The sequence below is a fragment of the Bolinopsis microptera genome, chromosome 12 (genome assembly GCF_026151205.1).
Source record: "Bolinopsis microptera isolate Bmic1 chromosome 12, MBARI_Bmic_1.0, whole genome shotgun sequence".
Taxonomy (NCBI): Eukaryota; Metazoa; Ctenophora; class Tentaculata; order Lobata; family Bolinopsidae; genus Bolinopsis; species Bolinopsis microptera.
In genome coordinates, this window is record NC_087083.1 from 1,198,302 (window position 1) to 1,224,278 (window position 25,977).

The following is a 25,977-nucleotide window of genomic DNA, read 5'->3' on the forward strand; positions in this document are numbered from 1 at the left end:
GTTTATATGTACTGTCATTGTCCGCGAGGAATGTTTTGAATTGTTGGCACCGTGCCAGCAATGCCAGTGAATTCCGCTGATACATTTTTACACCATATTTAATTTGACATTTGAAAATTTGCACGTGCACTTTTCATCAGAAATTCTAAAACAAGCATTGTGATTATCTCTTTGCTGAACCGACTTTATTGTGCGCAAGACCCTCAAGGTCTAATACTAATAGGATTAATTGTGCCTTTTTAGCCTGGATCTAAAAACAATCACTACTAATTCTAATTGAGGATATGAATGCATATTGCATACTGCGTAGTGCGACTAAACTTGACAGATTTCTTTCCATCGCTATTTGTTGCGGGGCAAAAAAGGACGGTTAGGAATGATAGCAAATAAGCAATTAGGGGGAGGCATTTTAGTAGGTCAATTGTATAAGATTTGTCACATTCAATTAGCATTTCATGTTGCTGTGTATTTTATGTTGTGCTATTTTTGAAGTGTACACAGTTCCCGATCAGTTGAAAGAATTAAATATTTGCAAAATGCGTCATGATCTGCTAGGAGAGGGTTGGCACCGCACCCCACCCTTAGGGGTTGCGGCTGAGGCTTCAATTTGTAAATGTGCGTCGCTAAACTGGCCGAAAGTTATCTATTAATGCTTTTCATACAAAGTTACAACAATGTCTTCATGTTATGTATCCTGGGTTTGGACATTTTAAAGGCAAAGGTGCAGGTGGATGGAAATCTAGCGCCCGCCTACCATCAAGAAAACGGCCGCATTCTTGTTATTATTAGAATGTTTGTACGTGCACAACTTTTCATTAGAAATCCTATAACAAGCATCGTGATTCTATCTTCTCAACCAACGTTATGGGATTAACTGTGTTGCTAAGTCTTGGAATTAATAACAATCACCAGTATTTGAGAATGTAAATGCGTAGCGATGCAGTTCAACTAAACATGACAGATTTTCACATCAAAATTAGCTAATTTTAACTGTTCACATTGACATAGCAAACATAATATCCTTCCATGATCAACAGTATTGAGGATTATGTAACGTGATGGAGAGGTTTTAAGGCTCCTCAAAATGAAGGCCTCTTTTTAAATTGTATTGAAAAACTCCAAAACAATAACCGTTACTATCCCTAGTCTAATTTGTAACTGTAACTTTATAACAACATGCTGAAATAGAACGCTAGATATTTCACTCTGCATATAAAAACTCTTGGTAATAAGCTGTCAGCCAACGTCTGAAAAGTGCCGTTTGAAGTTTGGAGTTTTTTCGTTCATTTGTCATTGATTTGAACGTTACAATTTGTAATCTGGGTGTAAAGCATGTTTATTTGTTTATTTTTCAAATAGGTTTTTAATTCATTTGATTTTGTATATCATCGGTGATAACATTTAAGATGCATTGCTTCATAAACATACTTGCAATAATCCATAATATCGTTCTTAAACTATTATAGGTGAGAAAGAATGCATGTTAAGAACGATTTCAACAGCAGGAAATCTTCCAAATCTCCTAAATCCTCAAAATCCTCGTTCCTCAGCAGCAGTAAGTTCCTACTTGTTTTTTTAAATAATTTCACTGTCCATTTTTCCTGTTTTGTGGTTTACCTCCCACACCATGTATTTCACTGCCAACTTTTCTTTTCCTTATATTTCACCGTGCTTTTTACATTTGTTCATAAAGTTGCGTTTGTTCTTTGGATTGTTTTAACGACGTGATAACTTTTTAATTTCAAGTCTACGGAGTGCGACTTGATGAAGATAATTCTCAGAAGTGTGCGATATTTTAACTAAAATTCAAACCACGTGCGTTTTATATCATTGGACATCGACCAACATATCAATAAATTGTTTACAAATATTACCTATAATCGTCTATCTATCACATGCTTATCGAGCTCTCTTATCTCGAAACTTTATAAAATTTTACCAATAAATGCTTGCAATCAATGATTTGTAGTTATGTCGCGTGCATTATGTGAAGTGTTGCTTGTTAATGGTGGTCCGGCCCTCCGCAAAGTTATTATATCAACGATTTGCACATTAACAATTTTAGTTTTAAATTACTATCATTTCTATTTCTGTATCATTCATCTTGGGTTGTGTTCTAGAATTTGTTTTAGCACTTATATCCCTTCGTGATCAACGTACAGTAATATTGTCAAAGACCTGTTCCCAATGTATTAAAATATTCAAATTATAGTTTCACTAAACATCACCAGTCGACATCAACAGTCATATTTCATCAATAGTAAAATTATTGTCCCCATTTAAATCAGAGACCACACTGCACACATGTCCATTATCCAGGAACAAAAGGAAATCACAACTCAATAATCAACCTCATCACAATAAAGTAGGTAAGTTAATAAAGGGCTATGTAAAGGTGTTCAACAGGCAATAATATGACAATCTCCTTCTCCATTTGTATTATTTCCTACAGGTTGTTATAGCTCTATTGTATTATGCAGTAAAGTAGTATTGTTATTATATTCTCTGTATTAACGATCTTGTTGATTTATAATTTCCTTGTCCAATGGCTCGGCCGTGATTGACCCTGTACACACTGCCCGTGTGTGTTGGACTGACTTGACTTGACTTGACTTACTTGACTTAAGGCGGGTGGTATTCCCGAGATCCATTGACAACAGTTCTCCACAGCTTTCTGTCCTCCATCAGTTTAGCTATCTCATCTACTGACTTCAGCCCAGTATCTGCTTTTAGGTTATCTAGTAGTGTTAAATGAGGTCGCCCCCTGTTAGTATGCCCATGACTCGGCTTCCAGAGGATCAGTTTGTTCAGTGTCAGCTCCGGATGTCGGTGAGCATGACCTGCAAGTCTGAGCCTTCGTTGGGTTATCTTGGAGCTGACTTTGGGAAGATCACCGTACAGGCTGTGGTTGCTGACATGGTCTCGATATTGATTGATGTTAAGGGCCATTCTTAAAGGACCAGTTAACTGAAAAATTTGTAGTCTCCAATTTGGCTAAGATTTAAATCAGCTGTGACAAACTGGTAAAGAATCGTATCGCCGAAAGAACCAACTCTCTAGCGTACGTGTAACGCGTGTTATTGCAATAATAAGCTGTGGCCTCGTGACGTCACGAAGTCCCTCAGTGCGCGCTGGCATAGCGTAATACGTTGCAAATGTTTATCGTTGTCATTAAAACACGTGTTACTCACTCAAATTTTAGAATTATGACTATTACCCGAGTTCTCCAAAATCCTTATAGTTTTGGCTATCATCCTAACTAAAGGAATAGCTGATTGGATGTACAGTGCTCACGTCATGATTTTAAACAGTGATATAGGTTCTTGGACAGAGGCGGGTGAATGTACGGTTAGAAAGTTTCTGCTATTACAGTTCTTATGTCATATGTGATAATTTTGGATTGTTTTCATTGCTTAATTACACAAGCAGGGAGACTGTACCGATTATTTTTCCCCAGTCCATGAAACTCTAACGAATTTAAAAGGATCTAGATAAGTAGGAGCTAGTTTGTTCAATTCCGAGAGCAATTATATTTATAGCATAGCGAAATTTCTAACTTTAATCTGCATGTGTCAGCCAGTACAGGAGACAAGAAGTCTGGCTACTTTACGGCCGTTCCTCTGGGACCATTAGTAGAAGTAGCTTCTATCAGAACAGTGCCGTGGGAACAGAATTCCCGCCAAAATACCCGGTCTACCAAATAGTAATAGTGATTGGAGTGTACGGTGTGTTACAGTTTTGAATTATACTTACCTAGCTGTTATCCTAATTGCATTATCATCGGTACATAACATAAATAAACTACTGGTAAGTTTAAATACCAAATGCAAACGTGTTCAGTCAATCGACCCACTGAACAAATATAGAATTTCCAAGATCCTATTATTCTTTGGCCATATATTAATACGGCACGATCGATTGTTAGATGGTTAAACGACTATACAATTCTAAAACTATGAGCTAGCACTTTAATCTAAAAATACACTTTTTATATTACTCCTGATTTTTACATTTCACGTAAAACATTGTCGCCACAGGTTGATCATGGACACTAACAGCTTAATTTGAGATAAATGACTATGAGTTTCTCTAAAGTTAACTCTAAAGTTGTGTAATACAGTCATTTATGGACATTTATGGAAATGAACCTGCAAATGTTCAGATACTCACGAAACTTTGCACAGACCTTCCCGAAGGTATGAATAAACGATTTTCGTTTGGAGACATTTGTTTGACAGTGGAGAAAACCCAGGAGGACCACGCCCATATTGACCCAATAACGTAACCGACCCCTTGCTTCTGAAGGTCGTAGAGACTTCAAAATAGGCTTAAACGAAGCCACATATGCATGTTTATATAGGAGTTATCGAGCAACATATGGCCTAAAATCCTTACTTTTCGAGAAATTCGCCAAAAACCATTTTGGGCGTGGTGCTGAGCCCATTTTCGATAGGATCGTGATAGAGTCTTTAGACACTAGACAGGGTGCAAAAGAACCGCAATTAGCATATTAATATATGACTTACGAACAAACATATGCCTTAAAGTGCTTACTTTTTCAGTTATTGGCGAAAAACTGATTTTCGGTTCCAGAAATCATGCAAAACTATGGGTATCTGGTAAATTGGGCTATGAAGGCCCTAAAGGTTTTTGAATGTGTGCAAATTGTGCAGAATGGCCATGTTTATATACAACTTATGAAGCAACATGTACCCTAAATTACTTACTTTTCGAGTTATTCGGGGAAAAACATTGTATTATGTCCATTTTCTACCTGTAAAATACATTCTCACGAGCTCCTCTGCGCGCGCAAGGGACTTCGTGACGTCATCGCCAAAATAATACAAACGCTATTTACACGCGTTAGAGAGCAGTTAGAGATTTAGGAATTTCGACTCGTTGCTTAGTTTGCTATTTGTCACAATCTGTCAAAATATGAGTATAACTTTTTTTTCAGTTAACTGGTCCTTTAACATTCGCGTATAGCAACCATCAACCATCTTCTCTAGCCTTTTCGTCATTGTCCAAGTCTCAGAACCGTACAGTAGCACCGACTCCACTAGTGCTGTAAACACTCTGATCTTGATAGACTTTCTAAGCTTAGAATTCCAAAGTTTTTTGAGTGTGTGGCATGCTCCCCATGCTCTTCCTTTCCTAACCCTGATATCACTCTCACTGTCTCTGATTCTAGAACCCAGATAGGTGAAGTCTTCCACATGCTCTATTGTACTGTTACCCAGGGACTTGATGGTATCAGGGTTCTCGATGTTCTGAGTAATGAATTTGGTCTTCCCTTCATTCATTCTAAGTCCAACTGTAGCAGCAACCCTTTCTACCTCTAGCATCAGCGTCTCTGCCTCCTTTACAGTATCTGCTATCAGAGCAATGTCATCTGCAAAACCAGTGTCTGATATCTTCTCCGCCTTAACTCTCCTACTCCTATAAGGCTTAATGGTAAATCCTATTTCAGGGTGCTTGCTTAAGGCTTGTCTCATGCAATAGTCAAGGGCTATAATGAACAAGTATGGTGCTAACGTATCCCCTTGAAGAACTCCTGCCAGGATATCAAATAGCTCAGTATCCCCATCTGGTGTTATAACTTTGCCCTTCGTGTTGACATAGAGTAGATTAATGATATCCACAATACTGTCTGGTATCCCATAGGCCTTTAGTATTTGCATCAAAATCCCCCGGTGAAGTGAATCAAAGGCCTTCTTAAAATCAACAAACACCATAGCTGCCGGTAGATTTCTCTGTCTAGCCCCCTCTAGTATCCTTCTGAGTGCCAAGATATGACTAGTAGTGGACAGTCCTTCCCGGAAACCATTCTGAGTGTCCCTAAGTACCCCTTCTATAGCCGGCTGGATCCTATTAAGCACCATTCTATTAAGAGTCTTTGCTACAAGTGAAGTCAAAGATATCCCCCTCCAGTTTCCAGGGTTTGTCAAGTCTCCCTTTTTGGGGACCGGAATGATGTTGCTTATCCTCCACTGATCTGGCGCAATACCATCTGTCAGGGCTTTGTTGCAGAAGGACAACACGATTTCATCCAGGTCGCATCTTTTGAGGACTTCAGGTGGTATACCATCATCACCTGGTGCTTTACCTTCTTTAATCCTGAGTTTGGCAGCTTTGAGCTCCTCTAGAGTAAAAGGTTCTGTACTGATGTTGAGTCCTTCAAATTGAGTCTCGATCCTAGGATGTTCGTTTTCCACATCAGGTGTACTCCCTAACAGATTCGTGAAATGCCTAAGCCAATTTTCCTTCCTCTCTTCGGCTCCGTTGCCCCTTATTTGAGTTGCCCCCTTGGCCTTCCTACCAGTAATCTCATTTATGACATTCCAACTTTCTTTATTTTTGCATCTGTCTGCAGCCATTTCGACCCTTCTAACCTTGGCAACTAGATCTTCTTCAAAGATGTCCTGGTACACCTGATCCAGTTCAGTTTTAAGTACGTTAACAGACAGTCGACTGTCTTCACTAGGATCCCGGTGATAGACAGTCTCTGCTTGCTGCAACGCTGTACGCACGTTTTGAACTCGCTGATCACCCGCGAAATCGTCACGTCTCTTCTTTTCTCTCTTAGGCAGTATGGCTTTGTTGGTATCAGCAATCGCATCAACAAAATGCCCATACAGTTCCGTAACCTCACTTTCATCGGTTTGCTCGCATAAAGCAGAGTTCCGATTCTTGACTTCTACTGCATATCTCTTCTGTAGGTCTTCATCCGATTTTAGTGCTCCCCAATTATACCAGGTTTTCTTGGGTTGCTTTTTTGCTCGTCGAAGAGATAGCTTGATCTTAGACAAAACAAATCTATGATCAGTACCCAATGTACTAAAGAAACTGTAGACTTCAGTGTCTTTGATACTGTTCCTCCACTTCTTCCTCACTAGAATAAAGTCTATCTGAGACTTATTCAGGGTTCCATCCGATAGGTGAGTCCACATCTTACCCCGCTTCTTTCTGAACCTGGTGTTTGTAATCTCCAGATTACATTCCAGGGCAGTATCCCGAAGCAGCTCCCCATTTCTGTTGGTTCTCTCATGGAAATACCAACCACAGTCATTCTCGTCCCTCTTTGATAGGTGAGCGTTAAAATCCCCAATCACCTCCAAGAAGTTGTGAGCAGGGATCTGCGAGACTGCACACCTTAGATCGTTATGAAACTTTTCTGCTGCTTCTACACTATCTGCCTCCGTAGGTCCATAGACAGTAGACACAGACGAAGGTTGGTTTAGGATTCCCATTGAGAGATATCTTAAGGATTCTCTCCGTCACTGGTGTTATCTCCGTAGTTGCGTCAAATGCCTTGCTTGTTAGGATGAATCCCACTCCGCCCACTGATGCCTGGGCCCTATTCCTAGTAGCTGATGAAGTAATTAGATAGCTGCTCTTGCCAACTCTCTCTACTCTGACAGGCTCTTCATGAACTATCCTGTGCTCTTGGATACCTACAATCTCTGCGCCACTCTTCTCGAAAAGATGTACCATCTCCAGTTTCCTCTGGGTAGTTCTTATCGTTCTAGTGTTAAGAGTGCCTACCCAGGTAATGTCGGTACATGAAAATAAACTTTTTTTGTTGTTTTCGTTTATGCTGTTGGGTGTTTCAGGTTGATTAGGCTCATCATTCACCAACCTTCCATTCGGATTTAAGTTGGTGAAATCATTACCACCTTCTCGTCCAGAAACAAAAGTAGGGGCTGATACCCTAGTGCTGTAAGAACTATTCATCATGTTTCTTTTCTGTTGGCTATGTGACACGTGAGCCACCTGCGCCACTGGAATGGCTCTCTTGATAGCTACTTCATCAGTAGATGTTCCCACATACAGTAAATAAAACGGTAAGATGACAGATGGTGCTCCCATAGTTCCGGAATCTGTTACATCTTGATTAACCCACATCACCATCATCACGGGCTTGTTCTGAGGATGCCCGGCTTTTTTTCGGGGGTGCACCCCTAGATCCGCTGTGTTCAGTTACAACTCCATCACTGGAGTTGCATGCAGCCCCACCTCGAGCAGGATGTGGCTCTTCACCACGCACAGACGGTCTGAATGTACAGAGTTGAATCTGCAGCATCCTAGGTTTACCCGTAATAGAGCAAAACCTTTGTGTGTGTTGGTAATATAGTAAACGTTCTGTTAAAGGGTCTTTTCCGATAGTTGAAATTCGGTATCTAGCGCGCTGTGGTTTGTTATTTGCATCTAAACTTACCCTCAAATAATACCATCCATATGTTTAGATATCAGTCGAGTTTTTTCCTTTTATCTTTTACATGAATACTATACTTCTACTTTTCCTCACAAACTTCCTGTTTGTGATTTGGTTGAGTACTTTCATAAGTAAAGGACGTTCTCGAGAACGTTCTCTGGATCTGCATTAAAAATGTATTCTAGTCACATGACACAAACCCACAACTCACAGCTCGGTATTCTAGTCACATGACACAAACCCACAACTCACAGCTCGGTATTCTAGTCACATGACACAAACCCACAACTCACAGCTCGGTATTCTAGTCACATGACACAAACCCACCACTCACAGCTCGGTATTCTAGTCACATGACACAAACCCACAACTCACAGCTCGGTATTCTAGTCACATGACTCTAACCCACCACTCACAGCTCGGTATTCTAGTCACATGACACAAACCCACAACTCACAGCTCGGTATTCTAGTCACATGACACAAACCCACCACTCACAGCTCGGTATTCTAGTCACATGACACAAACCCACAACTCACAGCTCGGTATTCTAGTCACATGACACAAACCCACAACTCACAGCTCGGTATTCTAGTCACATGACACAAACCCACAACTCACAGCTCGGTATTCTAGTCACATGACACAAACCCACCACTCACAGCTCGGTATTCTAGTCACATGACACAAACCCACCACTCACAGCTCGGTATTCTAGTCACATGACACAAACCAACCACTCACAGCTCGGTATTCTAGTCACATGACACAAACCCACAACTCACAGCTCGGTATTCTAGTCACATGACACAAACCCACAACTCACAGCTCGGTATTCTAGTCACATGACACAAACCCACAACTCACAGCTCGGTATTCTAGTCACATGACACAAACCCACCACTCACAGCTCGGTATTCTAGTCACATGACACAAACTTGTTACAGCACATGGTGGAATATACATAACATCTCCGCAAGCAATCCTTGTAGTTGTTGCAGTTAGTTTTATCAGTAATTAATCAAACTATTTTAGATTTTTGACCTTTTAAAGGCTCTTCTATTTCTATTTCTAGACTCAAACAATTATCACTGTAGTGCTCGGGAGATGGTTTATATCAAACGACCAGAAATTGACCAGAAAATGACTGACGTAATATAACAACCATCCCACATAAACTTAATTATTTATCCACAACACTATTTCTATTAAGTATTATTTAGAAGCTCCTACCCTCTTCAGTGTTCACTACCCGTACCAGACATGACCAGAGGCACATATTAGGTGCGGTAAAAAAAATCGAAATTATGCGGTACCGCACCCGACTATAAAGGTAAAATGTGCGGTAAGTTGCGGTAAATTTTTACCAATTATGCGGCAAATGTGCGGCGATTTTTTCGAAATTTGTGCGGGAATTGTGCGGTTTTCTTTTGCATTTTCTCAAGGACTTTGGAAATTCTAAACGTATAACCGCCGCTCTTATCAAAAATAGGTCTGTTTATGTGTTACTGAGGGTGTAGTTCTTTACTAAGACCATGATTGAACCTATATTGAGATTCAGTTATCTGAGAACAGTGACTTAGACAGTGTTAGAGTAATCAGATGATGTGGTGAAGTTACGAATGATAACAGATAAACTATAATCAAAGTATGGTAACGACGAGGGTTTCATAACGGCCTGGGTCACGGTCCCGAAAGGGCCTGGGTCACGGTCCGAAAGGGCCTGGATCACGGTCCCGAAAGGGCCTGGGTAACGGTCCCGAAAGGGCCTGGGTCACGGTCCCAAAAGGGCCTGGGTAACGGTCCCGAAAGGGCCTGGGTCACGGTCCCGAAAGGGCCTGGGTCAGGGTCCCGAAAGGGCCTGTGTCACGTGGTAACTGGGTCACGTGGCCTAGGCATGAGTTCCAAAAGGGCCTGGGTCACGGTCCCGAAAGGGCCTGGGTCAGGGTCCTCAAAGGGCCTGTGTCACGTGGTAACTGGGTCACGTGGCCTAGGTATGAGTTCCAAAAGGGCCTGGGTCACGGTCCCGAAAGGGCCTGAATCACGGTCCTAAAAGGGCCTGGGTCAGGGTCCCGAAAGGGCCTGAGTCACGGTCCTAAAAGGGCCTGGGTCAGGGTCCCGAAAGGGCCTGAGTCACGGTCCTAAAAGGGCCCGACTATAACATATTTTGGTTTTTACACTCGAAAATCTTAACGCGAAAATTTCAAAATTATGCGAAATTACGCGGAAAATGCTAGATTATGCGGAAATATGCAGAAAATTACAAAATGTGCGGACATGTGCGGAAAACAATAAATTATGCGGACATGTGCGGAAAACGGTAAATTGTGCGATCCCGCACCCATCGCACCTAATATGTGCCTCTGGACATGACAAAACACTAATTACTAATTAACTAATTAATAAATTAACTTTACTCCACACTACCCGACTGATTGGTTTGAGTAGAAAGCTGGTGTTCCAATTAGTCACTGCTCCACTTTCCCTGCCCACTAATTGTGTTTCCTGCTCCTTCGTGCTTACTAACACCGTGAGAGAATTACACGTGTGTGTGTGTGTTGTGTGTGTGTGTGTGTGTGCTGGTAATCACAACTTATCTCACTGGTATCTAACGACCAGATCGACCCCTGTTTTTTGGATTTTAAGAGGGGTTTCACTATCAGTATCTCCTACTATTACAAACACCCAACCACCAGTTCCACAATAACTAGATAACATCCCTCAAAACAAGATACTATCCAGTATCCACACTCCAATAAGTATACCCGGATGTAACCAGCATGGACCAGTTACATACCAGCTAGAAGGATAATGATAGTAAGATGTCTGCACTCTCTCTCTCTCTCTCTCTCTCTGTTGGGTATAGTGTGGTAGGTTAGTAGACGTCATCTTGGAGGAGTTTGTCTGTAGAGGACATTTCCTTGTGTTTGGACTTTTGGAGGACAGTGCTTTTGTTAAGATTATTAAGTTTGTTGAGCTTGTTTGGTCTTCTGTCTGCTTTCTGATTGGTTAAACCAAATCGTGTGGAACCAGTGCTGCGTTCTGATTGGTCGATTTTCTGCCGGTGATGAGGATAACGCAGCAAAACGATTTGGCGGAGGTTGACCGCCGGAAAAATCATAACTTTGCGGATGAACTTAACCAGCGTTTACGGTACCTAACGTGCAAGATAGCGGAAACAAACGAGATAGGCACAGCGGAGATAAGCCCTAAGATAATGGAGATAAGCCCTGAAATGGAAACTGTTTTCCTGGCGAGATTACCTGATGCTAAAACGAGAAGGAAACACAAAATTATGAGGGATGTTGGTCTGGGGACACTGAAAGTTAGGGTTGAAGACAGAGGCGTTAATACTGACGTCGTCGAAGTGAAAGAGAAAGCGAAAGTGAAACCAAAAGAGGAAACGAAACTGGAATTAAAGAAAGCAGAACCAAAACTGAAAGAGAAAGTAGAACCGATACTGAAAGATAAAGTTATCACGAAAGATAGAGGAATCAATACACAGATTATGGGGCAAATCGTTGCAGGTAACTAAATAATCAAACAATATACATCTACCATTGCTTAACAATATATTATGTTAACAATATATCGTATAACGTAAATTAGCTAACAAAGGTAATAACTTTGTGTAATAATAGTTGTGACGTAGATCAGGGATTGGAAATATGGCGGCCAGGTTACCTGTTCCAATTACACAATTGAGGGCTTCAGTGTCACCAAAGCAAAGGGGGAAGGGGAAGGAATGGTAAAAAATGATCGATATCACTATGTTTACCCGATCATTTTTTTACACCGTTTTCCCAAATAATATCTCACTGGGGGTCATTTTCCACTCAGTTCTTCCTTCCACTCCGACATTATACTGTAGTATTGTCCAAGATATGTCAACTAATCACGTTAATACAGATTAAACGCAATAGTAATGACTGTTGTGTAGAATTAAAGCTAATACTAATGACTGATTGAGTAACGACAATGATTTGTGCAAGCTTTTTTGGATGATGTTTTGGACTGGTCAATATCTTGTAGGCTTATTGGATGATATCTTGTTGTTTGTTGTAAATAATTGTAAATAATTCTTGTGCGGTAAACATCGAACAAATATATATATATATATATTGTTAGTCAGCCACAACTGTCAGTAAAACAACGCCTTGACTTCAAATGTCGGTAAAATATACCTTTACAGTCATCCTCAATAAATGTAATAGATTTGTAGTGTTGTAATTAGTTTAATATATATATATATTTTCACTTTTTATTTTTTTAAACTTTTGATTGACTGAAAAATTATGGTGTCCCTTGCTCGAGTAGTTCAGCGAAGGAGAGCCTCCTTGACAGCACTCGCTGGCAAAGCTTCAAATTCTGTAGCTTTGTTGTCCCCCTTTGTTTGAAAGCTTATTGAGACTCTTTGGGGCATGAGCGAACCATGCGTGAACACTTAACATTAACAAACTGTCAACCGCTATTGTTTCTACTTGCCCTTGTTGAATAACTGCAGATCAGAGGAGACTTGAGGAATTGAGGGACAACAGTCTTACACAAATATATCTGCCCAAAACGTACTCCACGATAGCTAATGGACAAACAATGATAATGATATGAAAAATTCCTGAAATACCTACAGTTGTCAATTTTAAGAACAATAGACTCCCAAACAGTACCATCTTGAGGATCAATGCCCTCAGCGCCAGTTGTCATTTCTTGACGATTTTTTTTATGTCGTAAATTTTATGGAAAGCAGTGCATAGTAAGACATAATTTCCTCGAAAAACATTCAAGGAAAATTATCTTTTGTGAGTTGCGAAAATTTGAAGGTCACAAATCAATATTTGGATTTACTATCCACCTTAAACGGTTTCTAAAAAGCATAAGTAAGCTTATGTAAACCATTAAGTTAGTTTCCTGTCCCCTCCCCTGTACTTAAACATGTTTCAACTCGAACCTTTAATTGCCACTTCTTAGCATGGATAACTTCCAAGGATACTAACAAGCCAGCCAACCAAACAGCTGTATTTCACGCACGTGGCATAAACCAACCAATCAGAGAGCTTGATTTGTGCCACGTGACTTGTAGTAGCCAATAAGGAGCCCCTATTGGTTAATGAGATGTGCATTATTTTTAATGGGTATTTGTTAGCGTGTAGACAGATTGGTGCTTGTGTTTTAGGCTTGTTTTATACTTTTATAGTGTACTTTCAATTTGATTATTAAATTTTGATATTTTCGTGTTCCTTCTCGTTTCGTGTTAGTATTTCAATCATACGCGTATTAATTGCTTTCTATACTCTGTTAATTATTCGTTGGTTTTAACCGTAAAATTCTACTCAAATAAGCCCACGCCCCACTGTTAAACTTTATGGGAAGTTGGTATCATTTTACCTTTTTTCCAAAAGTCTGTTAACGTCAGTAGTTTGTTATGATTTCAAACAGAAAATGTTATAACAGTATTAGATGTTCCTATTTCTCACTTGCTCTCTGCCGCTCTGACATTTCATTGCGGGAACCGGACACGAGGGCGGAGGGCGCAAGGGAGGAGGATACAAGGGCGTTACTTTCCTAAAAGTAAGGACACGAGGGTGAATCACATAACTCACTTTAACATGGACACGAGGGCGGAACCAAACACCGTCCTGAATAATGAACTAGTAATAAACTTGTAACATTACATAATTTCATTTTAGGTTGAGGTAAACCTTAGCTCGAATTATTGGATCTACTCACGTTTAAATTTGAAACAAAATATACTGATTTGACAAATAATCACCCATATTTAAACGAGCCAAAAATTGAGAGATTTTCCTAAAATATCTCAGCCAACTCAGCAGCAGATTTTGGAGTTTAACTGAGGTGTGCCCACTAGACTTTAAACCATCAATCCTCTTATCTCAGTCTTATCAATCCTCTTATCTCAGTTAAAACGGCCACTAGTACTTATTTCCTTTCAATACATTTGTAAACTGCTGAGTAGGCCTGTTGTAATTGAATGATCGAATAGTGTATATAGTAACAGCTAAAATAATATTAATTAAACAATGATGTATATAAAAGTAGGTTGACGCTTATAAACAAAAGTTAAAATGAAATTGTGTGATGTCACAAGTTTATTACTTGTAACATCACACGTGTCCTACGCCCTCGTGTCTAACGCCCTTGTGTCCTATACCCTTCATTTCATGTCACCTGTGGGCTGATAGGCAGAGTTGAAAAATACGGGAGATAATTTTTTAAATACGCCGTATTTTGCGTATTTTTGCTTAGAAATAAAATACGTCAAAAATACGTTAAAATACGTTTTTCTTGAAATTTCATTCAAAGACTTAAGTTATGTCATTCGTTTGCATTTTTTTCAGACACATTTCTATTTAACTTCAACGCTTTAATGCTTTGGTATAGCACGTGCCCAGTACTCTGAAGTCATATGCGAGGTGAAAAACGACAGAGCTACGCGAGTTTTGATAAAATCGTAAATTTATATAAAGCAATAGTGCTTATTACTATATTGGAGCTATCAATGGTACAATAACACTTATTACGTATTTTATTCAACGAAAATAAAATACGCCGTATTTAACGTATTTTTGATATTTTATAAAATTCGTAAAATACGTATTTTTCAACTCTGCTGATAGGTATTACTTTGGTTTGTCTGTTTTTAATATTATATTCTCTAAGGGGCTGTTAATATAATTATCAGTTAATGACAGTGATTAATTACATTAAAGACGATTAATCGCTGTCAGGCCCTGGAATAAGGGCTCAGCGTATTGTTGCAGCAGCAAGTTCTAGTTCAAAAATTGTTAACTTAAATAATAGTAGTTAAATTGAAATCATCTTTTTATTACAATCCAGACCTTGTAAATTGTAAATGTTAACTCGGCCAGAACGTACTAACCCTCTGTAACCATCTCTCCAGCCGGCTGTGTTTTTAGCCGAGTATTTTCATTTACCATACTCTCACCACAAATCTCAATCAGTTATATAGCTAACTTATTCAATCTGAGTAATCACTGTAACCCTTTTACATGTCTCTGATACTGTATAAATCTAGTAAATCTAATGTTGGATGCTCGAACGGTTTGGTTATTTAATTAAATGTTTGGTTATTTAATTAAATGTTTGGTTATTTAATTAAATGTTTGGTTATTTAATTAAATGTTTACTCCGGGGTACAGATTCAGATTACTGGGCTGTTGTAAAAACTATCGGTTATAGTCAGTTACCGTGAAAGATTAGATCCAGAATGTCTTTCATGTGATTTATTCATCAATCACCGATTGGGTTGTCGGTTGCGGCTTTTCCAGCTTTTCTTCATCAGTTTGAGTCACAACTTCTTGTTTTATATTGTTGTTATTAATGTTAACAAAACAATATTTTGTTGTGGATTATTTGGAATAAACCCTCCATACTCCAGTTCCCATAATAATTCCTGCTCCCCACGTTGGCACGCAGCATGTTTCATTGGCACGCGGCATGTTTCTTTGGCACGAGCTGTAGTACTACGAACTGAGTGCTCAGTTACTGCAACAAGTGCACAGTTACTGCAACAAGTGCTAACAAGCGCTAACAAGTGCTAAATTACCCGAGTGAAATAAGATTTGTAATAGCATTCACTAGAAGGGCGGAGTCACGACAAACTAGCTCAGTACCAACTCACACCTCGCTGATCTCTGATCTCATTTTACTGACACAATGATTCTCTGGCATTTCCAACTTCCAGCTTGGTTCTGACATCAGGACACGTTGACTGGACTGTCCGGGTAATCTTGATTCTATTTAGTGAAATCTTAATTCTACTATACACATTTTGTTTAGGGTGGAATCTGTTTTGTTTGGCTGTTAAAGTAAGGATCCTGATTTTCTTTAACCCTTTGACCAGTCTTTTTTCTGTGCAGAATCGTCTTGAATCTTCTGGCAGGAGGTAATATCTATCACAATCTCCCAATAAACCGACGAATAATGTCCCATCTCGATTGATTTCGACACAGTGTTTTACTTTGCAACCTAGTCCCATTGCAGCCTCTCAATCGCTCGTGCTATTAGCAAAATCGATTATTTTCGTACCCGCAAAATCACTTTACTCAGTAAGTACAAGCATGCCGTGTGATCAACTTAACCGATCCCAACCAATCACGCGTTTTCCTCACGTGATCAACCACGTGATAATAATTTCATCTCAGAATCAACCAATATCCAGTGTGATATAATCACACAGACCGGTGTGTGATAAAATCACACAGACTGCTAATCAAGTGTGTCGTGCCAATAAACCTGCTGTCAGCCCACTTATCTCTACTAATAGCACTCCACTAAGCCAGAATGTCAGAGATAATAGACCTAATCTGTCAGCATCAATTAGAAAGTTCCCTGTTATCTTCACTATAGTTTATACTGTGGTGATCTCTGTACGGGGGTTTTAAACTTCAGCTCGCCCCCCTGTCATGGAAAACTATAGATTCTCCATTTTAGGTCGTGAATTATTCTGTGAATCATACAATTTAGTATGTCAATAATCAAGTGGATGTATAAAATACCGTTTGTTAACAGTGAAGTGAGTTGTAAATGAGAGTGGTAGCTGTCACACGTTACCACGGAGAGATGGTTCAATCAGACCTCCCCGTCCACACATATCCCCTCTAATTAACATTCACCTTTACAAGTTAATGTCAATCAACCACGTGTTTTCAGCCCACGTGACATGTCCTTATCTGTGATTGGTTGTGTTGTAACACGTGGGGGTGAGGAGTGGTTTGGTTGGTTACCCTGGTGGTCACGTGGTCAACTAGCGGTAGGTCACGTGATTAGTGATCCCCTTGGGGCCCGGAGATGTTGCAGGTAGGTGCTGGAGAGAGCATTGTACCGTCATATTCTCTTTTGTAGTGGCGAGTCTTCGTGTTTGATCTGGTACTTTACCTTTGTTTTACTGCACGTGCAGGTAGTTTTCAGCGCGGATAGGTTTGAGAGGAGTGTTTTGATTGGTTGATTGCTTCCACGTGGGCGGTGTTCTTGTTGCTGATTGACTGTTAAGCGTCACGTGAGCTCTGTTCTGAAGAATATAATGTCGGGAGAAGAGAAGAAGGGGGAGAGAGCTGTGAAAAAGAAACTGAATTTGAAGAGAAAACACAAAGGTAAGTGTGATCACCATGGTGACCAATCAGATTTGCGAAGTTAGACCAGATGTTTTAATCAATGAACACCTGTTATTTGAATGGAACTCTTGTCAGACTTGTGGAACTATGGTCTCCTGAATACTGGCTAAAGCTTGAAAAATTCTGGATACGTCATTTTAATAAAAATGTAATCGAACATTACATTGACCATTTGAACAAACAAATTTGAATTGATGATATAACATCCTAGACAGCAGTCTCTTTTAGTCCCTTATTAATGTATTGTTTACTTCATTTCGTTAATATCTCTCAAACGGATATTCATGACAAATTTATAACGAAAATAAAATCCACGGCACAAGAAATATCTTTGTCACCCGATATATTCGCACGGATAAATCAATTTAAATTCCCAAAATCCATCAGATTCCAGCGGTTTAAAATCCACCCAATACCCCAGGAACCCCCTCAAAATCATCTCCTCATAACACGATACCTTCCCACCTTATTATATACAACCATCTTGCTGTGAGACCTATCTGACATCTGTAATTAATTAAAACTCTGTCGATATTCATCCAATACCGGCTACAATCTGTTTATTTCCATGGGTTATATCTACAGTCAAGTTCATTTCGTGTATTATTTCAGTTTCACTACTTATACGTGTTATTACCATTCTGTGGTTTCATTTAATTTCAACTGGTCGTGAGGATATGGTTTATGTTATCTAATAGTCCAGTCTGTCAATCTCATACCCGATCATTATAACTCGAATTGTGAAGTCCATGCTTTAACCCTGTTATAAAAAATTAACTCATCGTTCGCTAATTGGGTCATGTCGGGATCCTCTTAATTTTAAATCGGGGTTGCAGGTCGTTTGCTTGAAAATTGTTGAAGATTTGAGAGTAAGTGGGATACTGTAGTTGTAAATTGGTATCGTACAATATGATAGCTGTCCTGCAATTATTTCGCTGGAATATTATCTTAGGGTGTTCTGTCTATATTCAAGAAACAAATTACTATTTTTCCTGTTTACAATAGTAAATTAAAAATGTAAACAAAGGTTACAAATGTGAAGTAAGTTCAACAGTGTAGCTGTCTACATAAACTAACGTATTAGAACAGTAACAGTAAACAAACTATCTAAGACACACCCACCACGTTGACAAAATCCTTCCTGGTAATAACAGAGGATTTGGTAAGTGTGTGAACTGCAGTGATACCTTTAGGCAGCTGCAATAGTTTGTGTTATCATTTTGATTATTTTGCCAACGTTCCTGCAGACCAGTTTAGGTTGCTTCTAACGATCATAATCGAGATATGATATAAATTCCCGTTTTCAACTTCAGCTGATGTTATGATTTTAGAGCTTTTAACTCAAACCAAAGTCGCTGCAAGTCGTCTTAATCCTAATAGATCTTAGACCCCCTTCCGTACCTGTAGTGCGGTATTAGTGCGGTAATAGTTCGGTATTAGTAAATACCCTGTAACCACCACCCCCTAAGGTACACTACACCTCACCAGATCACCAGTTCACTAGTCTTACAATGACCTACCATAATTAACACAGTTAATTAACACTATATTATCCACCAGTACGGTCAGTGTTGAGTATCAGGTGTACCCCCCCCCCCCCCCCCCCCCCCTCCACCCTCAGGGTACAGCACCTCACTATACCAGCTGTAGAACAGGGCTCAACTAGGGCTCCTTAGTTAGGAGGAGGGCTCTGTTAACGGGACTGACTTCACACCATGAGGGGTGCATGCTTGGTGGAAGGGGCATTAGGGGCCTCAATACTTACTTTAATAATCGTCTAGACAGTAGTGTACTAGATCCCACATTCCCCGGCCTTTTAATTTGAACACCAGGGTAAGTACAACACTCCTGGATCCTTAAAAGGTTATTTTATAGCTACAGGGTGAACACTGTACAGCTTGTCATAGTTACCCTACTACTACTACCGCCCTAATGCTCTCTAATGCCCTCTAATAGTCTCTAGTACTCTCTATAGTACTCTAATGCTGTTTTATATTTGTAGCCGCGCACTCTGCCCACCCTGAGGGTTCTCCTCAACACCTCAGTCAATTACACAGAGTGTGATCTACTACTCCGTTAATTACACAGAGTGTGATCTACTACTCCGTTAATTACACAGAGTGTGATCTACTACTCCGTTAATTACACAGAGTGTGATCTACTACTCCGTTAATTACACAGAGTGTGATCTACTACTCCGTTAATTACACAGAGTGTGATCTACTACTCCGTTAATTACACAGAGTGTGTTCTACTACTCCGTTAATTACACAGAGTGTATTCTACTACTCCGTTAATTACACAGAGTGTGTTCTACTACTCCGTTAATTACACATAGTGTGTTCTACTACTCCGTTAATTACACAGAGTGTATTCTATAACGTCAGTCGTTAGATTATGAAGACCTTTATAATTGCGACTAACATGTTGAGGTTATGTAATTGTATGCTGTACTGAAACTCTAAACCTCCCCCTGAATAAACTATATTTTTAGACCAAGTCCACAGTTTACACTACAAAGTATTCACCAACTTCTCTTTCTTTAAAATCTTCGTAAAATCCTCGTAAAATCTGCGTAAAATTCTCGCGAATATTAACAAATTACCTGACCTCAAAACTAGTATCCACTCTATCTGAGTAATAAACTGTCCAGCCAACTTATTACAAATCACGTGACAACCATGTTACCATGACAACTTAAACTCGTGTTACCATGACAACAAGCTAGTGTAATACTGTACCCCCTACTGTTTACCTCACGCGAACACTGTCATTACAAGCTTGCTTTTCACTGTCATTACAAGCTGTGACACGTGCTTTACTCTGGCACGTGCTTTACTCTGACACCTGGTCTGTAGTGGTAACTATTAATCAGTGTCATGCTTGCAGGGTACGATTAATAGCCTGGATTACTATCGTAAGCCTTATTTGCTTTTTCGTAAGCTATGTATGTGCTGTCTCTGGTCTGAAATTACAAACAGCAACGAATAAACGTAGCCTTCAATCACAACATTTTTTTAATTCTCCAACATTTAAACGTCAGTTTCAGTTCCATCCTAATCCTCTATATTACAAAACCAATTGAAGTAGAGTTTTATGATACTCTCAATTATCAGTACTTCTATCAGCTGCTTGTTGGAGACGTTTCAGAGTTCTGCTTCTCATTAGAATGTTGTGCAAGTAATGCCCCCTGTAACATATAGCTTGGTTATGTCACGTGATACAGCTCGGTCACGTGATACAGCTCGGTCACGTGATACAGCTCGGTCACGTGATACAGCTCGGTCACGTCAGGACAATAAGTCAACAGAAGTGTTGTTGTTTTTTTTAATACTCGTTTTAATTTTTTGTTGTAGCAAATAAGTGGCGGGAGGCCAGCATTTTTGTTAAGAATGGACGTCTCAATAGCGTTTTTCATGAGCCTTTCCTGTTGACTGTTGATGGGTGATCCAATTTCAATGAGTCAATGTGTTATTATAATTAATTATTCTCGCGGAAATTACTTTAATTATGTTGTGATTAGTTTAATTACTTCTTGAAACCTTATCAATATCCGCATTACTGATTATTGAAACTGTAAACTAACTCAATACCTTAATCCTAATTTTAGTCCATTCTAATCTCCATCGAACCAATAGAACCTCTTATCTTCGTCACATGATATTCTTGATCCTGGGATCAAATCACAACTAAAATCACGTGACATTCATAAAATACCACGTGATATTTACAAAACACGTGACACATTCCAGACAGAGAACCCCGTATCTACGTGATACAGACATATAGTGCCTGTGTCAAATTTCAGAGTGAGACACTAAAATCTGAAACTTTATGTTGAGGACTGTCGCATTGGTCTGTGTAATATAACAAGTTTCATTACTACAAGTTTCAATTCTGTGTTTGAGTTGTCTGGACATCTTTCATCGTACATATTCTGAGATTTGTAGATTTTAGTTATAAGTTTAGTTGAATTTTTCGTCTGTGTGTCTTGGTTATGTCCCCTATAGTGCCCACTAAAAAACCAGGTATTTAAATATTTTATTCTGAGTTAAGCTAGGTATTCTTCAAGTTATTCAAGGTATTTTTCAAGTTCACGACAGTTCTTTTACTCTAGCTTCTATTTTTATGGTCATGTATCTGTCGAATTTCTATATTCACATCCTATTTCTTCAATGTTCATTCGCTAAATTGTAAGGTTATAAATTCAAATAAGTCCTCATATAATGAATTCTTAACGCTTCAATCGCTTAATTTGTCAAGTTTTTTTGCACTTATCATTTCTCGTGTTTTACTTCACTTTCTTGTATTAATAAATTAATATTTTCATCTTTACCCTTTGCGCGTGGTAACGCTGTAAGATTTAATTATCAATCATTCTATTCGCAACGATTAATCAAATTACTTACCTACAATTTAAATACAGTGTAAATAAATGATCGCTTAAAAAGTTATTAATAGAACTTTAAACGTAGCAGTTCTCAGAACTAACCCTTTGTCTTCAGTATAAAATATAAATACTGACTTAACTGAATAGACTCCCAATTACGTAGGTAATTACTATCCAAAACATAAAAAGTAACAAATTAAAAGTTAAACTTTATCATTTATTTATTATTAATTATTATTTTTTATTTGTTCGCCATTTTAACTAACTCCATGTCTTCCCCCCTGTAGAATCAGAAGTATACCTCCAGAATTACGCGGCTCTCAACGCTTTCTTTCACTCAGCTCTACATCAACTAAAGATCATGAAGACTAACGAAAATCGTAAGTAATTGTTAACTTTTTATATTTTATGTAATAAGTCAGGCTTAAACTAATTTTTAAATTGACGCTAAATCATAGCGTAAAATTTTGAATTTTGACAGGCATACTAGTTTAATTACTATTATGTTCCAATTCACCTTAAAATTGTCACACTATTTGTCACACTATTTGTCACATTATTTGTCACATTATTTGTCACACTATTTCCTGTACATTAGTTGCACGCCCCATTCACATAGGGAGGACCAGTCACATTTTAAATTAAGTCTGCTCCTTAAACATTTGAACAAAAATTCTATTTAGAATTTCGTCCTTCTCACAAAATAAAAAGCTTCGTTCTCAGCACAAGTGTAAAACCCCGCTATCACGTTGATTTAGATAGAAATTTTAAAATGAATATACGATCGTATAGAACATAGATAGTCTGAAAATTAAAATCCTAGCTACAATTTTAGAGGAAATGAAATTGTCACAATTTGACAAACTCCCCACACAGTTCCACACACATGTTTACGGAACTAAAGGACATCATCACATGACAATTTAAGTCATCACGTGACTTTTCACGGCCTGTCACGTGATACCTGACTTAACCTACTATTGGTTACCATGGGAACGAAGTACTACAGTGCAATTAGTTGCAGTTAACGAGACAACTATTAGACTATTTCCCACTGGGCACACTGTGCTATTACCTTCTTAAAAGGTCTACCAACCAATCTCTGCCCACACTTCACCACAAACTTACGTGATTTGTGTCCCAAAAATACAGAGTAGACCCCATATTTGAAAGCTGTGTTAACATTACAGTTGAATCTAGCTTGTGGTCACCACACGAGGTTACCGTCTTCATATCCGTGTTACTGACCAATATTCACTTACTTTATACTTTAGTTCTTACTGTTTTACCTGTTATTCCAATGTTGAATACTCACTTACTTTATACTTTAGTTCTTACTGTTTTACCTGTTATTCTAAGTTGAGTAGCTCAACTATTTGTTTGGATTACTCGTGTTTTTAGAGCATATAACATATATATTAATTGTTGTTGTTGTTGTTGCAAACCTTGTTGTTATATAAATTTAAATTTGTTCACAGTCTTCTGTCGGTTTCTGATTTTCTTCTTCGTAGGGGGCTGTGGTCATTATCACTAAACTACGGTTTCTGATCTCCACCCAAAAATACCCATTTAAATGTAACTCCTTTTAACCCGGACACACTTCACTAACCCCACCGCTAGTGACAACATAAATACCGTGACATATGTGGTCATCAAATCCTACAAAAAGGAGGGTAAAAGGTTCAGGTTAGCGGAAAATCTAGAGCTGTCAACTTTATATTTGTACAGATTATTCACGAACAACTCTTATCTCTATCTCTAGGGCAAATAACACACATAACCCCTCTGCCAGTTGTCAACCGTAAAAACTCCTGGGACTTCTCCAGACCCCATCTCTCTTGAGATATAGTTCCATCCCGTTGACAAGGCTGTCACATGACTTAGTACTGTTCTCTGATTGGCTGAAACAACAATCACGTGGCTTGTATCTGTCTTCTGATTGGCTAAGGCAGAGTGTTTTATCAGAGGTTCTATTCCTGTACTATAAAACGTGTTACTATAGTAACAGCCTCCCCGATGATAGCACACAATCTTCACACTGGCGGCGGTGTCCCGAGCTGCTGAGAGGGGGGGCAAGTCTGAAGTGGTGGTGAAATCACGTGGTGTAGTCACGTGGTTAGTCACGAGGTGTAGTCACGTGGTGTGTGGGGTAAGGTTGTCTTGTCAACAAGTTTGTTGAGTCTGCACACTTACCCGTACTATAATAATCGGGGAGTTCTTCTGTGTTTTATACTTTTAGTGAGGAAGGCTGTGTTTTCTAGCTTTCAACTGTGCTGTTAAAAGTCCGAATAGAGACCTGTGTCGGAATAACAGCGCACTTGTACTCTGTTAATTGTTGACCAGGGTAGTTGTTGATTGTTGATTGTTAGCTAGGGGTGGTTACAACATATTGATTTGTGTGCGGTGTGAACTAGGCTTGTTCTGAGAATGATTACTACTTTTAAAAGCTTGTTGGCAGTGCTTTGTATTAGTGTCTGCATGCTGCAAATCTACTGTTTCAGTGCTCTTTTTAACTTTGTTTTCATCACAATACTGAATGTCCCACGATTAGTAAATAAACTTCTGTAGTTTTGTCAGATTGTGTTAGAGTTTCGGGTAATTATTTCAGATCTATTTTTTAAGGATTTCGATTTAAAGTTGAGGGTTTAATCGTCCCGAGATTACTTTAATCTCCTTAATTTCTGATTCCTCTCAACATTCAGTTCACGTGAACATAACCTTAGCCTGAGTCCCACACCATGTAGTGCCAAAATACAAGCTCCTCATTGGTCGCTTTGTGTCACGTGACTAAAATACACGCTCCTCATTGGTCGCTTTGTGTCACGTGACTAAATTCCAGCTACCCGATCGGCAGTCTGGACTTGGTCACCAAATGTCTCAAGAAAGTTGAGGGTTGACAGAATAACACAGTAGTATTAGTACCGGTAATACTAATAGAGAGAGTATGGGGTATTCTAACTAACACCATAACACTTCTAATTGGTGGGTTTGTGTCACATGACTTGAACACAGTCCGCTGGTTGGTCAGGGTCTCGCTGAGTGAGAGAGGGGTATTCTGACCACCCCTTAGGGTGAGCTATACGGTACTCTGTGTAATTGGGGGATGTGGAGGTCTGAGGGGTCTGTCCGTCTTATAGTTTAACTTATAGTTACTTAGGTAGTGTTACTACTGTTAGATTTATACCTGGTTTTTCTAATGTTTGGTGGTTGGTACATAGTCGGTAGTTTCCTGGAAATACTGTTGGATTTTTGTGGTTCTTTGTTGAAAAGTGCTACTTGCATGATCTCAGATGTACGTATAATTTGTGAGATGCTATATGTATGGCTTGTTGCTGCTAGCTCAAGGGTCGATCAGGAAAAGTTGAAAGAAGGGGGTCAATGTTCATGAACTAGACTTAAAGCTAGTTGTTGCTTGTATCGTTTTGCTTGTACGGTTAATACTTTTGCCGTGACTTCCTACACAAAATATGCAGTGTTAAAGTAAGTTGTTTACATTAACAAGCAGGTGATGTTATTTTTACACCCAACACTTTGGCTTAACTATTCTTGTGCACCGCAGATTATTTGTGCTGTGTTGCCTGCACCGTGCAATGTGCAGAAAGCAGCCTTATTTTATGACAGTTTGTGATTAGTTGTTGCAGTTAATCAACTAAACGGGAGTAGAGCTTCAATATTTGGTGGATGGCCTATAATTAGTGTATAATTAGTGTATAATTAGTGTATAATTAGTGGTATAATAAGCAGATTTATATATTTGGTAAAATATCAAAATGTTTTCGATAGCGTCCTCTGTTTGGGCTCAAATATCAAGACTATGACCAAACATCTGATATCGGATAGCACACCGTATTTGATAAATATGAATTGCTCCTTCGTAATTCAAACTTCACACGGTGTGTCAATATTCATCATGGTGACTTGGTAACATGTGAAGCAAGATTCGTTCCCAGTGCCCTATTTCCATCACGTGATCAAGTGCTTACTGGAATGTTCTGATTCGATGGTTTTTGTCACGTGATTAGAATACCGCTCTCTGATTGGTCAACATGCGTCACATGGCTGTCACGAACCAATAAGCGTGTCCCTGCTTGTTGTAATCACGTAGCACGTCACCAACCAATCACAACCCCGCTACTGATCACATGGTACGTCACCAACCAATCAGAAAGCTCGCACAGTCCCTGGGAAAGCGGGTTGTGTAATGAGGGAGGCCTGGGTAC

The 25,977-nt window shown here is 39.2% G+C and overlaps 2 protein-coding genes across 6 annotated transcripts in view; one reads left to right on the top strand and one right to left on the bottom strand.

Annotated features, from left to right (window-relative positions):
- Positions 1–25,977, bottom strand: part of LOC134824009 (stress-induced-phosphoprotein 1-like) — a 114,463-nt gene that overhangs the window by 62,919 nt on the left and 25,567 nt on the right. The window contains exon 1 of one of the 2 annotated variants that reach the window (XM_063835643.1): positions 12,412–12,433. The exons of the other annotated variant lie outside the window; for it this stretch is intronic. The gene's annotated coding sequence lies outside the window, so the exon portion shown is untranslated. Of the gene's footprint in view, positions 1–12,411; positions 12,434–25,977 lie in introns of those variants that run through there. 2 annotated transcript variants of the gene reach the window in all.
- Positions 1,461–25,977, top strand: part of LOC134824008 (uncharacterized) — a 32,532-nt gene continuing 8,015 nt past the window's right edge. The window contains exons 1-2 of one of the 4 annotated variants that reach the window (XM_063835639.1): positions 1,461–1,555; positions 22,045–22,137. In XM_063835639.1, coding sequence (XP_063691709.1) covers positions 1,477–1,555; positions 22,045–22,137 — 172 coding nt within the window. In that variant the 5' untranslated portion in view covers positions 1,461–1,476. Of the gene's footprint in view, positions 1,556–10,774; positions 11,743–17,052; positions 17,347–21,096; positions 21,396–22,044; positions 22,138–25,977 lie in introns of those variants that run through there. The other 3 variants (XM_063835637.1, XM_063835640.1, XM_063835641.1) reach the window with 3 other exon arrangements.